The 15,931-nt window shown below is 44.1% G+C and overlaps 1 protein-coding gene across 3 annotated transcripts; it reads left to right on the top strand.

Moving 5' to 3' along the window:
* Positions 1 to 241: 241 nt before the first annotated feature.
* Positions 242 to 9,625, top strand: LOC136424582 (tektin-1-like). 3 transcript variants are annotated; one of them, XM_066413198.1, is made up of 8 exons: positions 242 to 381; positions 2,230 to 2,425; positions 3,951 to 4,116; positions 5,004 to 5,115; positions 5,499 to 5,659; positions 7,103 to 7,325; positions 8,092 to 8,288; positions 8,766 to 9,625. In XM_066413198.1, exons 2-8 carry the CDS (start codon positions 2,236 to 2,238, stop codon positions 8,923 to 8,925), a joined length of 1,209 nt encoding a protein of 402 aa, XP_066269295.1. In that variant the 5' UTR covers positions 242 to 381; positions 2,230 to 2,235; the 3' UTR covers positions 8,926 to 9,625. The 3 variants fall into 3 exon arrangements, with proteins under 3 accessions (XP_066269295.1, XP_066269311.1, XP_066269304.1); XM_066413214.1 differs by lacking the exons at positions 242 to 381; positions 2,230 to 2,425 and adding an exon at positions 2,947 to 3,022; XM_066413207.1 differs by lacking the exons at positions 242 to 381; positions 2,230 to 2,425 and adding an exon at positions 3,040 to 3,170.
* Positions 9,626 to 15,931: the final 6,306 nt, after the last annotated feature.

Raw genomic sequence — 15,931 nt, forward strand, 5'->3', positions numbered from 1 at the left:
TTGACCTCCACGCATGCGTTTAGCCAAGGTCACAGAAAAACTCTTAGCTCATAGTTTTTATATCCAACAGTCATTCCGTACGATTGATTACTAAAAATTTAGCAGAATTTTTGCTACGTATTGATAAAACTATAAGAAAAATGTAAAAACCGCGACCTGTAAGTATCACGTGACAAATATTGTCCAATCAGACGGAAGGTTTGGTTGTTGTAGCAACAGGTCAGCTGCCGGTTGCTAAGGAACAGGGATCGAGTTGTGTTTAACACTGCCGCCATTCAGAACACACACACACAAGAGGTCGTCCTCAAACTCTCGCGCTCTGCTGGCTTTTATCACGAATTCTACCTGTGCAATTCCTGTAGAAGTACTCAAGAACTTCAGGTGAGAGTCTACTGTTAATTTTAGAGTGGTTTGATGTTTATTTTTTGTCTTTTTTATACTTCAGATTCCCGATTGTTTTTTTCTGTCTGCAGTGATATTTATTTGGGCATGCAGTCTATGTTGTGGCCAATGATATATGGTTGCCGACAAAAAATTAAGAGTATTCTTGAATAGTGGCAGTTTCTACGTATGTCAGACATACAAGCCTGTATTTTCTTGACTTCTTTTGGTCTGTGTGAGTTATATCTGTAGCATAATCGCTCAAACTGGACGGCAGATGTCGAGGTTTTAAATCAAGGTTTCTCTACTCGCACGCCCAGGTTTTCAGTCGCTACGTTTGTGACGACGCCACGCCAGAAGTTTGTTTAGACAAATAAACAGCCTAACGTTGTTATCGCCACATCCTGTCTTAACTCAAACTGGACCTTAACGGTTACCGATTTATTTTAGGTCTTTGAGGCATCACTGCGACACTTTATTTTGATCTAAGCAAGAAAGTTGCAATCCTACATGGCATTTTTTTTAGTTGTTTCTCGATGGAAAAAAATGAAGGTACAAAGTTTGTTTGATTGTACTTAATAAGAGTCAAGATTGAGGCATTTTGCCTTCATAAACGCATGTATAAGGACTATCAAGAAGACAGAAATGTGGAAAACCGCTGAATTAAACGTGTGTCACGGATGACTTGGGGATAGCAAACATCATTGGTGTATTTACAGAGGCCCAAATGACCAGTGCAGATTACACAGTGCAGTAATAGTTGTCACCGCTGCTTTGGGACCGGCTGGACAGGTGACAGTCATGTGTTAGTCTGGCGTCTGGAGATGGTCAGTTGTGGCAAGGACTAATTTCTCAGCAGATTCACATCTTTGAGTAGTTTTCAGAGTAGTCTTTAATGGATTTTGAACAACTTTCAAGTGGTGTGTTTCACCAACAAGTAGATTTAGAAATAGCTTGCTTTGAAAGAGGAAAAAAATTATGCACAACTTGAAAGACAGATGGAACTCAACAACCAAACGTATAAAAGAAACAAGTCGAGATCATACACAATAATTAGACCGTCACAAACACACACATGTCCCGCTGTCGGCTGTCCGGAGATATGAGACCTTGTCGGGTCTTTGTGGGCGGTCAGTGGTGCAGAAACTACCCATAAGTGGACGGGGGTTGGGTTACTAGTAGGACCCTCCGATCTGCTGGCCAGACCTGTAAAAACTCCTTACAGAGAACACACCTACAAATTGACGGAACGTTTAGTCTCATAGTAGTAATTTGTACTACATGTATCGTAATTCTCCAAACAGTTTGTGCACGGTACCAGAGGATGTGTTTTTGTGTACATGTTGACGGGACGGACTGTTTTGGTAACACACGACCAACGCTGGGAGAAATATCACCAGTGTTGGGTTTCACTCATCTCCAAGTAGATGTGTGGTTTTGGCTGTTTTTCATGTCTTAATTTGCAGCTTTCTCTGCTTTATTCAAGTTGTACATCCTTGTCATAGCTAGGCATCCCTTATAATAAGCTACATGTTTGAGAAGACATAAAAAAATGCAGTTAAGGAAGTGAAAAGAAGCTTCATTTGCCATAAACTTATTAGCTTGTTTTTTTAAAAAGAACTAATAGCTTCAAAGAAAACTAAGGGAGCTTAGGAAGCTCTTGATGAACAGGATCCAGTAGAGACTAAGTAAGAGAGAATTGAAGAAAGGCTGATTTTAGCTGCAGAATGTCCAGACCACTGCAGCAGCAGGACACTGCGGTCTACTAGCTTAATAAGTATTAAGTTTATCATATCATGTTTTATACACATATCCCAATCTTACGCATTGTTGTTCTGTTGTCCTCAGATCGCCATGGCAAAGCTGGTGTCCCCGCCTCCCAAGTTCACGCAGGATGAGTGGACCGTGTCGAACCTCACCAAGTACCACACGGCCGAGGCCGAGCGCTCGCGGTCCGAGAGGCTCATCGCGGAGAGCCAGCGGCTTATGAACGAAACGGAACAGACCACGCGGCGGACACAGAGGGACGTCAACAAGAAACTAGGTAGGTCTTACTTTAACCTGCAGTCTGGTGAGGTAGCCGTTTGGCACCGAATTTGTATTAGGCATAGAGTAAGGCAGCAGGGAGAAGGTTAAATCATGAACGAAACAGAACAGACCACACGGCGGACACAGAGGGATGTAAACAAGAAACTAGGTAAATCTTAACCCTCAGTCTGCTAGGGTAGCTGTTTGGCACCGAGTTTGTACTGGTTATGGGGTAAGGCAGCAGGGAGAAGGTTAAATCATGAACGAAACAGAACAGACCACACGGCGGACACAGAGGGATGTAAACAAGAAACTAGGTAAATCTTAACCCTCAGTCTGCTAGGGTAGCTGTTTGGCACCGAGTTTGTACTGGTTATGGGGTAAGGCAGCAGGGAGAAGGTTAAATCATGAACGAAACAGAACAGACCACGCGGCGGACACAGAGGGACGTCAACAAGAAACTAGGTAAATCTTAACCCTCAGTCTGCTAGGGTAGCTGTTTGGCACCGAGTTTGTACTGGTTATGGGGTAAGGCAGCAGGGAGAAGGTTAAATCATGAACGAAACAGAACAGACCACGCGGCGGACACAGAGGGACGTCAACAAGAAACTAGGTAAATCTTAACCCTCAGTCTGCTAGGGTAGCTGTTTGGCACCGAGTCTGTACTGGTTATGGGGTTAGGCAGCAGGGAGAAGGTTAAATCATGAACGAAACAGAACAGACCACGCGGCGGACGCAGAGGGACGTCAACAAGAAACTAGGTAAATCTTAACCCTCAGTCTGCTAGGGTAGCCGTTTGGCACCGAGTTTGTACTGGTTATTGGATTAGGCAGCATCATCAGTTCCTTTACATCCTGCCAGACGATCAGTTCAGCGTCGGTGGACTCGTCCGTGGGCGCCGAGTCCAGCTTTACTCTTGCAGTGTTTGCCACAAACAGCGCAGATGAAAGCTGTTGTTTGGCATGGTGTGTGTCTCTTTTGCCTTCTGGCAAACTTGTTAAGTTCCAAGTCCAGTTCCAGTTTTTTCGCACCTTGGTGGAGTTTGTGCCGCCATGCAGAGCGGTCTTGAGCTAGTGCTCCCAGTCCGCCACAATGTTGAAGAGTGCACAATGTTGAAGAGTGTAGGCAGCAGGGAGAAGGTTAATATGCCCTACTGTCACTGTACAGACTACAGGGAATAATGTTGTAATTTTCCAACTCTGACAAAGACAATGTATAATGGCTTTATCATGTACAGGATGGCTGTGCTAGATTTCAATAAGAAATTCTTCCTTTAGAAAACCTGACGGTTTTAAAACTCCTTTGTTGGAACAGGCGTCTGCTTACCTGTAGGAACACCTGTTCTCATTACCTGTGTATTGTCTTTGTTTGGGTGTCAGAACACCTGTTCTTATTGTTCTCAGAACTGCCTTCTACATTGGTGACAACTCCTACAATATTACTGGTTTTAAAAAAAATATGGTCAAATGTGGAAACTGTCTTTGCTCTGGAAAAACTTAGTATTACTGTTAACATCAACACATTTCCTAATGTCCCTACAGAACAGAGGATCGACGATGTTGACTTCTGGAAGTCGGAGCTGGACCGGAAGCTGGAGGAGATCACCAACGAGACGGACACGATGCTGGAGTACAAGACCCGCCTGGAGAAGGGCATCGAGGCGTGCGAGGAGCCGCTCAGAATCGCACAGACGTGCCTCGCTAACAGGTATGGAATAGGACTAAAGTGGCATGGAAATAAGACAATAGTGGCGTATACATAGCATGTAATAGTTCTATTACTATAGGTCAACCATGGCCAGCAACATAGGTGTTGTTGGAACATGGGGGTGTCAATAATCTCCAAGCAGATCTCCACGGGGGTAAAATCGTATCAGCCAGCCAGAGTCTTCAGCAGACCCCCATACTGACTGAAGACTCTGGCTGGCTGGTACAATTCTGCCCCCGTGGAGATCTGCTTGGAGATTAGGTGTCAGAACATTAGGGGCGTACCGTTGTTCCCAGGCAATTTATTAAAGGCAACCTAAGCAATATTAGGGCGCTGAAAGTCATATATTCGAAATCAATTTTTTTCTGATTTCTATCCATAGTAAGTTTAGATAACACTATACCATCACATATCGACCATCATGGAGCAAAAATGTGATGTCGTTGTGTGGTGGGAACTGATTGAAAATCTGAGCACTTGGAGGCCAGCCATCATTTCAAATCTTCCGAACAGGCACGATTCTGACCGATAAGTCCCAAACGCAGCCAAAGAAATAATCACATGGTCATGGCTCAATGTCCTTGGGCATTGTGACGTCACGCGGCCGGAAGTTACCGAAAATTGTCGACAGAAATCGGTTACGGATGGATTCTGGGCTGATTTTTGGGGGGACCCAATAAATGAAATACTCCTTTTGTGGCTTGTTTCTGTACTATTTTTAAACGCCCAAAGTCTGAAATAATGATGCAGATGTGCTAATATGGGGAAGCAAATGTCAATTCCAACCTCACAAAACAGAATTGTTTTCCCCAGAATATTTCAAGTTTTACCCCCTGAAATCGCTTAGGGCACCTTTAACTTAACATATCCCCATTTTTGTTTCGCAGACAAAACCGGGCGTCGATCGACCTTGTCCACGACGACGTGGAGCGCCAGCTGCTGAAGGAGGTGGAGACGATCCAGGGGGTGATGGAGCTGCTGATGAGGACACACGAGCAGGTAGGAACAAACAAACAAACAAACAAACAAATAAGAGCAGGGGACTGTGTGTGTGTGTATGTGTGTGTGTGTGCGTATGTATGTGTGTGCGAGTGTGTGTGTGTGTATGTGTGCGTGCGTCTGTGTGTGTATTTGTGTGTGTATGTGGGGGGGTGTCTTTCACAATGGAGGAATCTTCTCACAGATTGAGTCATGATTCAAGATTAGTCATAAAGGATGTGGTAAATGAGTAACATTCTCAGGGGCATGGAACAGCCTTATGCCGTCTTGTACAGTCTTAGTCATACACACGTGTTGTGCACCGAGTACAATTATCTCAGAAAGCCAGGGGGCTGCCCTCTACTTGCACACAAATTTAAGTATGTGCTGTAATATTTGCACAGGCCGTCGAGCAGATCCGGCTGAACCGCTCCGCAAAGTTCCACCTGGAGAAGGACCTGCGCGACAAGCTGTCGGCGCTCAACATCGACGACTTCTGCTCAACGCTCACCAACAACACGCCCGACATCGGATACGCTGGTTCCGCCGTCAAGATACAGGCAAAGTAAGGACACTATATAATGTAGTTACAATGATATCTGTACAACACCCCCACCATCGGATACGCTAGCACTGCTGTCAAGATACAGGCAAAGTAAGCTGATAGTATAAGCTATCATATACAATGATATCTGTACAACACACCCACTATTGGATACGCTGGCACAGCCGTTAAGATACAAGCAAAGTAAGCTGATAGTATAAGCTATCATATACAATGATATCTGTACAACACGTCCACAATCGGATACGCTGGCACAGTCGTTAAGATACAGGCAAAGTAAGCTCATAGTATAAGCTATCATATACAATGATATCTGTACAACACCCCCACCATCGGATACGCTAGCACTGCTGTCAAGATACAGGCAAAGTAAGCTGATAGTATAAGCTATCATATACAATGATATCTGTACAACACACCCACTATTGGATACGCTGGTTCCGCCGTCATGATACAGGCAAAGTAAGCACAGTGAAATCTATCAGATACGCAAGATACAGGCAAAGTAAGCACAGTATAATGTATCATTACAATAATATCTGTACAACATTTCCGACATCGGATACGCTGGCACCGCCGTCAAGATACAGGCATTTTTAGTAAGCACAGTGAAATCTATCAGATACGCAAGATACAGGCAAAGTAAGCACAGTATATTACTAGTATGTAGTTAAAATGATATCTGTACAACACCCCCACCATCGGATACGCTAGCACTGCTGTCAAGATACAGGCAAAGTAAGCTGATAGTATAAGCTATCATATACAATGATATCTGTACAACACACCCACTATTGGATACGCTGGCACAGCCGTTAAGATACAAGCAAAGTAAGCTGATAGTATAAGCTATCATATACAATGATATCTGTACAACACGTCCACAATCGGATACGCTGGCACAGTCGTTAAGATACAGGCAAAGTAAGCTCATAGTATAAGCTATCATATACAATGATATCTGTACAACACCCCCACCATCGGATACGCTAGCACTGCTGTCAAGATACAGGCAAAGTAAGCTGATAGTATAAGCTATCATATACAATGATATCTGTACAACACACCCACTATTGGATACGCTGGCACAGCCGTTAAGATACAGGCAAAGTAAGCACGGTAGACGAGTTAGTGGCTTTCTCAGGTTCAAGATGGTTTTGTACTTGTAAGTTGTATTGACTTGTTCTGCCAGTTCATTGAAGTGAGGCTGAAGAGTGATGGATATGACTAAAAATTCCCAAAGTAATCTCTGTACCTTATCATGGTGTTTATCTGTTTTGGGCTCCTTTTGAAATCAGCCCCATAGGACTGATGGAACTACCCAATGCATCTGTACCCGAAGATTGGTTAATGAATAGACAAAAAGGAAACAAAACTTTGTCAGTTCCATATCCTGACTACTTTATCTGTCCCCTAACTTTTCCTTACTTGTCCCCTCCCCAGCTCGGTGACCCCGCAGGACTGGCGGTCGTTCTCGGACGACAACATCGCGAAGGCGGACAAGCAGAAGAACCTGTCCATCCAGCTGCGCTCGCTCATCGACGGCGTTCTGGTCCAGACCGCCGACGACATGCAGAAGCAGGTCGACGCCACCAACCTCGCCTTCCGCAAGCGCGTCGACGAGACCAAGCTCGCCAAGTCCAAACTGGAGGACCATCTGGGCAAGGTGAGCTACTGCAGTACCGATTCTGTTGGACAGGGGGCAGTCCTGCTATGGGGACAGCCCTAAGTTCCAATGTCCTGATGTTAGACTAAGAGTTAGAGTTAGATCTCGCCAAGTCCAAACTGGAGGATCATCTGGGCAAGGTGAGCTTCTGCAGTACTGATTCTGATGAACAGGGGGCAGTTCTGCTATGGGGAAAGAAATGACAGGGGATAGCCCTATGTTTTGACAGCCCTAAGTTTCAATTCCCTGATGTTAAGGTTAGAGTTAGAACTTCCAAAGTCCAAACTGGAGGACCAACTGGGTAAGGTGAGGTTTGGCTTCTGCAGTACCAATGCTGATGAACAGGGGGCAGTTCTGCTATGGGGAAAAAAAACAATATGTTCCAATGCCCAGGATAGGGTTAGAGAAAGGGGTGTAAGAACATAGGGGTGTAATCTAGTGACTCTGAGGCTCAAAAGCAGTAGCCTCCCAGAATACAAATAGGGCATAGACTAAACAGTGAGTTTATCTTCAAAATGAGATCCTAGCAATTCCTCTGTTAGAGACCAGATTTTTCTTTTACATAACTCTTTGAACAATTGATATTGCCTTACGTCAAAAATGTGTTACGCCTAAAAACCACATTTCTCGAATGAGTCATTACAAGACAAACCAATAGCTCAAAAATTGTAGTTCCTTACTCAGGTTACATGCACCATGTTCATAAATAATGGTCTAAAAGTTATACAAATCAAAGAAATGAACCAATGTCCCCCCCCCCCCCCAGGTTATGGATGAAGTGACGTCCCAGGAGAAGAACAACGCCTCGCTGAGGAAAGCCATCAACGACAAGGAGGCGCCCATGCAGGTGGCGCAGACACGCCTTGGTAACCGCGAGCAACGACCCAACGTCGAGCTGTGCCGCGACCCCGTCCAGTACAGGCTGGTTGGAGAGGTCGGCGAAATCTCCGAGAACGTACAAAGGTCGGTCTTGTTTGTTTGTTTGAGTTAGTTTGAAGTTTTAAAGTCATTCCTGCACCAGATGGTGCATAGGGCAGTGCCCATATCTGTTTCAATGGCCCTGGGGCCGCACAACTTTGTGCAATCACTACAGCAGGGTAGTGCAAGTGACACTCATGAGTAAGATATGTCGATCCACAAACATTAACCAAAGGTTATAAGCATATCAATTTATAATTTTGGGTTAAAAACCTGCTGATCTTACCCTGAGTGACACTGACGAAAGGTAGTAGATAGAAGTAGTATCCAGTATTAGATTATACTGCTGCGGGTTCCCTGACGCAGGGGTAGGCAACAGTCGGCCTGAAATGCTACCTGAAATATCTGACCGTTTTCAAAATCTATCCAGTTGCTTGAGTAACTGTTTTCTTGCGTCTCTTATTACCCGGATGTCTAACCTTCCTTGACGCTTAAAACTTATTCTTGTTTGTTTGTTTACAGATTACAAGAGCTGCTGTACGCGTCGGACTCGGAGTTGAAGGGTCTGCGACGGAACCAGCTGATCCTGGAGGAGGACATCGAGGTCAAGGCCAACTCCCTCCACATCGACGAGGTGCAGTGTATGCAGCTGCGGGAGGGCATCAACATCAAGAGCTTCTAACCAGGACGGTAGTCTAGCTGTAGTCATCATCAACATCAAGAGTTTCTATCCAGGACGGTAGCCTAGCTGTAGTCAACATTCAACATCAAGAGCTTCTAACCAGGACCTTAGCCTAGTTGTAGTCAACATTTGTAGGTCCCACAATGAAGTGGAATTCACATCACAACACCTGTGTCTTGTTTTTAATCCTTTTAAGAGAAGTAACTTCTTGTTGCCAGAGGTATTTATCAAGGTCAAAATGAATTCTCTGTTGTCTTGAGACAATATATCCAGTCTGACAAATTCTATATACATAGAAAATACTAAAACGTGTAAAAAAAAACCTAATCTTTTAATTCATGATAAAAAATTTGGGAATCCATCAGTACTTGTTAGTATGTGTTGCACTGGATATGAGGGATGTACAGTGTAGGAAATAGTGTTATATATGGTGTTAAACAGGCTAGAGCTGTAGGGGGAACTTAAGGTTTGACTTTGCACATTGTATTGTTGCTTTACTATGCAGCCAACATCAATGTTTTCCAAAGATGTGACAATGGACATGGATGTATTTGTTATTTGTATATGGACAGTTTTGGGTCCTCTAACTTTTTATTTTAAGTCCAGATCTGTACAAACCCCTCCCTGTTGTACATACACCTTTTCTGTCCTGCTGACATCGTCAGGTCATAGGTCATCAATAAATCTTCCGATCACTTTACTCCTGAGTGAGAGATTCTTGGATTGAGTCTTGGGTTCTTTGGCTGTGGATGAGTAGAGTTTACATCCCTACAGTCCTGCACATGTATGTATAGCAGTTTCTGCCAGACAAATCGAACACGCCACAAAGTTTATCCATTTGTCCAACAAAGTTACCAACAAAGCTGAACATGGATTTCTCTTTAGAACTTCAAGCTGTGGATGAGCTGAACCTACTAGTATTAAGACAAACTTGATATTGTCATTTCCTACTGACAAGATTTTTTGATCTACAGTGCTATTGTCCCCTATCATGGCAGGTATTGGAAGAGCTCCTCACACTCCTCCATTTCTCCCTTGATGAGCTTAAAATCTATTGTCTCCTGTAAGCCTTTTTCTTAAAAAAGTCTTAATTTTGACTGTCATTTTCTCAGGTGGCATCTAAACAGACAACATTGTTGTGTTGTGTTTAGCTGTAAATGAGCTGAATTTACAGCAAAATTATCTGTGTACGAATTTCCTGTTGAACAAAGTCCTCGTTACGATCCTCATTTCCTGGTGGCGTCCAAACTGACGACAGCCTCCTGCCCGACCACCTCCGCGCTGTGAACCGCCCCCCGCGGAACTTCTAACCAATCGCCGGGCCCGAGCACCGCCTCCTGTCCGTGCATCGTCATCCGGAACCGCCCGCTCACGACTCCGTCGATCTTATCCTCGGCGTGGGTGTGGTCAGGGAAGTACGTCCCAGGGGGGTACACGTATCTGCAGGGGGGTACACATCATTGTGAGGGGGGTTACACATACCTGCAGGGGGGTACTCATCATTGTGAGGGGGTACACATACCTGCAGGGGGGGTACATATCATTGTGAGGGGGGTACACGTACCTGCAAGGGGGGGTACTCATCATTGTGAGGGGGGTACACGTACCTGCAGGGGGGGGTACATATCATTGTGAGGGGGTACACATATCGAGAGGGGGGTACATGTGTACCTGCAGGGGGGTACATATCATTTTGAGGGGGTACACGTACCTGGGGGGGGTGGAAAAGGTTACTACCTATTACTATCATGTAGTTACAGAAAGCGCCAAATGCAAAGTGATTTGATCCGATTTTTGCAGGGAGTTTATTGCAGTGTTCGCTGGTATAAAACTGAATGAATGAAACAAAACAGTTCATTTCTAAACTGAGATTTTTGGGCTGGAACGTTGGAATTGAAAGTACATTTTACAGTACATACAGTAAAAGTTTGAAACTGATATTTTTCTGCTCACTTTGTGACTGAATCCCTGTGCTTCTATTTTCTTCCGCATGGCGGCCTCAGTGAGCTGCCCATCAGCTGCGGAGTTCCAGTGGTGCACGTTCACCGACATGCCTCTCCCTAGACGGTCTTTACAACCTGTACAAACAAAGATTCCAAATTAATATAAAATGAACAGAATGTCTACAAAACCGTGCCAGTGTCTCTGTTTTTCCAGGACGGTGTGTTGACAAGAAAGTCTATTGAAAACCAATGACATTGCACGACGTCCGAATACAGTGTGTGATTTAAATCAAGGTTCCTTGCATACTTTACAGCATAAGTAAACCGCCCTGGGCTACAGTGTTATCGTTACCATACATGACATAGTTTAATAGGGAGAGGCGTGCAGCAATGTCAACAATGACGGCGGATTTGGGGATCTATCAAAAGGCGACACACCTCCGGATCCCTCCCTCCCTCTGACAGCAACACTCACGTTCAAACTGGAGACTCTACTTTTCCAGGGGGGTGGACAGGTTATGGGTCGACCTATACATTCTTTACTGACCACCAGACCTAAACGTCACATACCGAGAATCTGAGCACCTGTAAAATTGCAGAATTTCCACTGAAATATGCTGTAAAAAAACAACAACCCGCCAAAATCTTTAGGAGCAGACGGCTAATTTTTTTTCTCGTGTGGCACTTCCGGATGAGCGCATGCAGACGCACAATATCACAAACATATTCATCACACTTATATATATACAACTAAGAGATAATTGGAAATATTTTCAACAATTACATATGTTTATTCTAGTTACCAAATTTACGTTTATAATTTAGTAAATTCTTGTTATGGATTATAGAACCCCTGTTCGCGTGTACATGCAGTGTAAAACACAGAAGGTCCCAGGAAGAAGACGTGACGGAAGGAACGCCGGACTCATCTTAAACCTTAAGGACACTTTCCTCTGATTCGGGACCTCCAGAGGCGCACAGGAGGGACAACAGGTCTCCTGAGAAGACAACGCTAAGGTAGGTACCGTCTCAAGTTCTCTGTAAGCTTTGGAGACCGCCTGTGGGTCGCGTTGTGTTGGGAAATGATTTTTGCGCGTTAGTTTTGGTTGGACCGGTCCCACATGTAGCCGCGATGAGAGAGGAGAACAGTTCCTCACGTCTGTGAACAGAACTCAGGACTGACTAACAACAACGTCACACACAACACGGGCAGGCTGGGGTTAGAGAGTACAGGAGGGGTTTTACAACAGTTAGGGGAAGGGCAGATGTCACAGAATGAACATAAGATTAAGAATGAATTAATGAATCTTCTTCCTGTTGTTGTTGTTTATATTTACCTGGATAGCCCCAGGGCTGGAGTGTTAGATTTGGAGAGGGGGGTTCTGAGAAGTGTTTGTGTGTGACCGGCACTGGAGTAAAGGAACTTGTGCATCGTGATCTTTGTAGTGTTCGTTTGATCTGTTAATTTGGACCTGTCACATTTCGATAATGGTACTCCTAGCAGCTTTCGAAGGTATTGCAGCAAAATCTCTGGTTTTGATATCTTTGTTGATTATGTTCTTGTTTACATACCTGCTGCCAAACTTGTTGGTAAGCTTTATATAAATGTCAAAGAATAAAAAAACGAATTGGTACAGCCCTCCACAATTATTCCTATCTGGCAGAACCTGGCTGAAGAATGATGATTGCAGATACAGTGAATCAAAAACGGGTTTATGTATCTGTCCTACCCTGTAGGCATAATTTCATTATCTCCTTGTCTTAATGTATGAGTGTTTTATTTGGTTTCTCATATAGTGTTGTATGAGCATCAGCGCACAGTGGGTTCGGCTGTAGCACATTATTTATGGCTGTGCAGATCATATTTTGGCCACACCCAATCAATATTGTGATTCTCTTATCTAAATAGAAAACTCCAGCTGTCCGGGGATTTCTGTCCCCTCCTATTGGGTTGCGCGGCGGTTCCAGGGCAGCGAGCGGTCACACGTTTTTTTCTGTGTTGGTTGGTTTCATGGAAGGGTAATCAAAAGATGTCTACTGATTTTCTCAATGACTTACGTTCGTTCGTTTGTAGCCTTGACTGGAACATGAACAGATACAATTTTGGGGTAAGAAAAGGAAGAAGTTAGAGATGGTTTTGTACCTGGTGTTTTTGTAGAAAAGCTGATTTCCTGGTCCCTCACCTGACCATATCCAGGTGGTGCCGACACGCCCGGGTTCAGGTTCAGGTTCATTACCGTCCTTAGGGGGACGTTTGGCTATCGATTACACCCGCAGGGGTCAGAGGTCACAGACAATTAGGTATCGATTCCAAAGAGAGAGGTCAGAGGTCAGAGGTCAGCAGGGAGAACTGTCTTGTCAAGGACAAATGTGATTAATGGGAAAGTGAAAAAGGAAATAGTGAAAGTGATGGATGACACCTGAGTGCACTAGCCCTAATAATAAGCTCTACAGCAGGTATTTCCATATAGAATACAACACGGTATATTCCATATCGCCTGAGGTACTGACCCGCGGGAGGGCTGGGACTGAGGGTGATGCGGAATACACCATGTTGTAATTCATGCGAGAGTTTTGTTTGTTCAAACAAGCAAATATTAGCAATATTGATTCCAACCTCTGAATCTGGTATTCTAAATAACAAGCTCTATTTTCTATACTAAATATACAGGGTACAAAAACCTTGGGTTTCACTGATCTCCCTTAGAAAATAAGACTTTCATCACATGAAAATCCTTTGTTTTTCCTACCAGAAAGCACAGATGGATCCACAGACAACATTGATAAAGTTTCAGGCTGACGTTCCAGCAAAACACATCCTTGTTTGCGTTGGGAGAAAAGTCAGACAAAGTCTCCAGCCAACAAAAATCAGGTTCTCCTCGGTCACGTTTGTACAGAGAAGGATTAGCCAACTTTCTCAGACTGTAGGGTTGTTCCATTTTCAAGCCAGGGGGGTTGTCAGTTGTATGGTGGACAGGCCCCTCCCCCCCCCCCCCCTGGGTCGACAGATGATGATGATGTATTCTTAATTAGTACAAAATAGAGCTTGTTATTTAGTGATTCAGAGAATGTCAAAACAGCTCTCTGAAAAGTGCCACTATCATTGAAAATACAGAAGAAACAGAAGAAACTTTTGCTGCACAAGTACTTTGTTAAAAATACTGGTCACTCCTAGCTAAGCCCCCGGATTGAAACTTCTCATTGGACTATACACATTGACCAAGATAATGTCATGGAGTGAAACAAGCCGAATCACTCAAGTATCCAGGAAGAAAACTGAACACAAGCACTACCGCAGCAGACAAAAAAGGGAACAAACTTTTACAGATGAAAGTTGTCATCATCAGCACGAGAAGTTTGGGTCGGCTTTCGCCACTCGTCCCAATGTCTGAAAAAGTTCTCTTTACTCCGCAGTTCTGTATCTTTGGTTTCCGTGGCAACCCTGCCAGTTGGCGGCGACACGCTCGGCTGGTTCTGTCAGGGTGATTGACAGGTGAGAAGGACGTTAGTTTGGTGGTCTCCGTATCAGACGGTTGTCATGGCAACAGACTGTACCCATACTCCGTCACTGTCAGGCCTGGTTTGTTCTTTCCAATGTGGCACCTTCGGACAGGGTTGGAATTACTGCTGCCTTGGCTGCATCCTGGGCAACCTGTGTGCATGGAGGTTGCATTTAGGTTGCCCAGATAGTTGATGGCCCAAAGTACGCACCTGCAATCTGTAAATCTGCACCAGGGCTGTCTCCAGGACCCGTCCTTCCGTCCCAGGACAGAAATTTGCTTCTTGGGATGAAAAAAAAAAAAATTAACTCCTTCTGTCGCAAAAATATCAATTTCATGAGATAAAACTGATGAAAATGTATTTTTTTAAAGCTTAAAATGACAAATTCAACAATGAAAATGTAAAAAACAGCTCCCAAACAATGAGTGGGATGGAAAAGATTCAAAGCTGGAGACAGCCCTGTTCTGCACACACAAAATTGCAGAAACAAGATTTATTTCATGTACTCATGTCAACACCTTCAGTGTACCAAACTAATACTACATGTAGTTTGTTTGTTTTCATTAAGCAGAGCACACCGTTTTTTGTTTACAGTAAGTACAAGCTGCATAACTGTAAGACAGGACTGTACTAGTAAGGTTTGATCCACTCCCACTGGGACTCTTTTCGATAGAGATCTGTGCTGTGCTAGCAGTTCTGTGCAGGCAGAGCCTCTTGTGCACGTTACCCTGAACCAGGGAATTGTGTTGTTTTGTCCTGAATCCGGGAGCTCGAGTTAAGTAAAGAGCTTGTCTGCTCACAATGTTGTAAGTACCTCAGCTCAACACCAGAACCTCCAATATGTCAGTCTGTCTACAGGCAAACATGAGAACGGCAGGACTCAAGTGTGTGGAGAGGATGGGGGTGTTTGGTTTGGTGATTTACCTCCTCAGTCTTACTCTTAACTCTCGGCCACATCGGTAAAACCAGTCCGTGTGACGGGCTGAGTAAAAGTTCTAATAAACAGGAACTGCATTCTGAAATACTAGTAGTCTCATATGGTTTCAAGTCAATTTAACAATAATTTATTGGTTTTCTTTGGTACTGTCTCCTGGCACTGAACTTTGTAGAAGGTTGGTTGGTTGGTTGGTTGGTTGGTTGGTTGGTTTGTTTCTGTTTTATTTAGCCAGGGTGGCCCAACTCAGTGCACTACACTGCTTTGCAGTGGGGCCCTGGATAACACAATACAATCAGTACAAAACATAAGTCTAAAATACATATACACCGATACATACAAAATTTACAGAGCCATAATCCATACTCGTAGTCCATATTCCGTTCCTATCGTAAGGTGAGGTCAGAGGTCAGTTCATTTGTTTCAACATCCTCTTAAACGCTACACTGTTTGGAGCATTTTTCATTGAAAGTGGTAGCTTGTTCCATTCTGATCACCAACACCTCTGTGGCTGAACTTTTGCCTTCCACATTCCAGACGTGTCTGAGGCAGTTGCATAGATCGATTTAGACTGTGGTGTGTGGGATAGTTATGATACTCCGATACCATCTGAAAGACGTTGAGATAT

The sequence above is a fragment of the Branchiostoma lanceolatum genome, chromosome 1, assembly GCF_035083965.1.
Source record: "Branchiostoma lanceolatum isolate klBraLanc5 chromosome 1, klBraLanc5.hap2, whole genome shotgun sequence".
NCBI classification, from domain to species: Eukaryota; Metazoa; Chordata; class Leptocardii; order Amphioxiformes; family Branchiostomatidae; genus Branchiostoma; species Branchiostoma lanceolatum.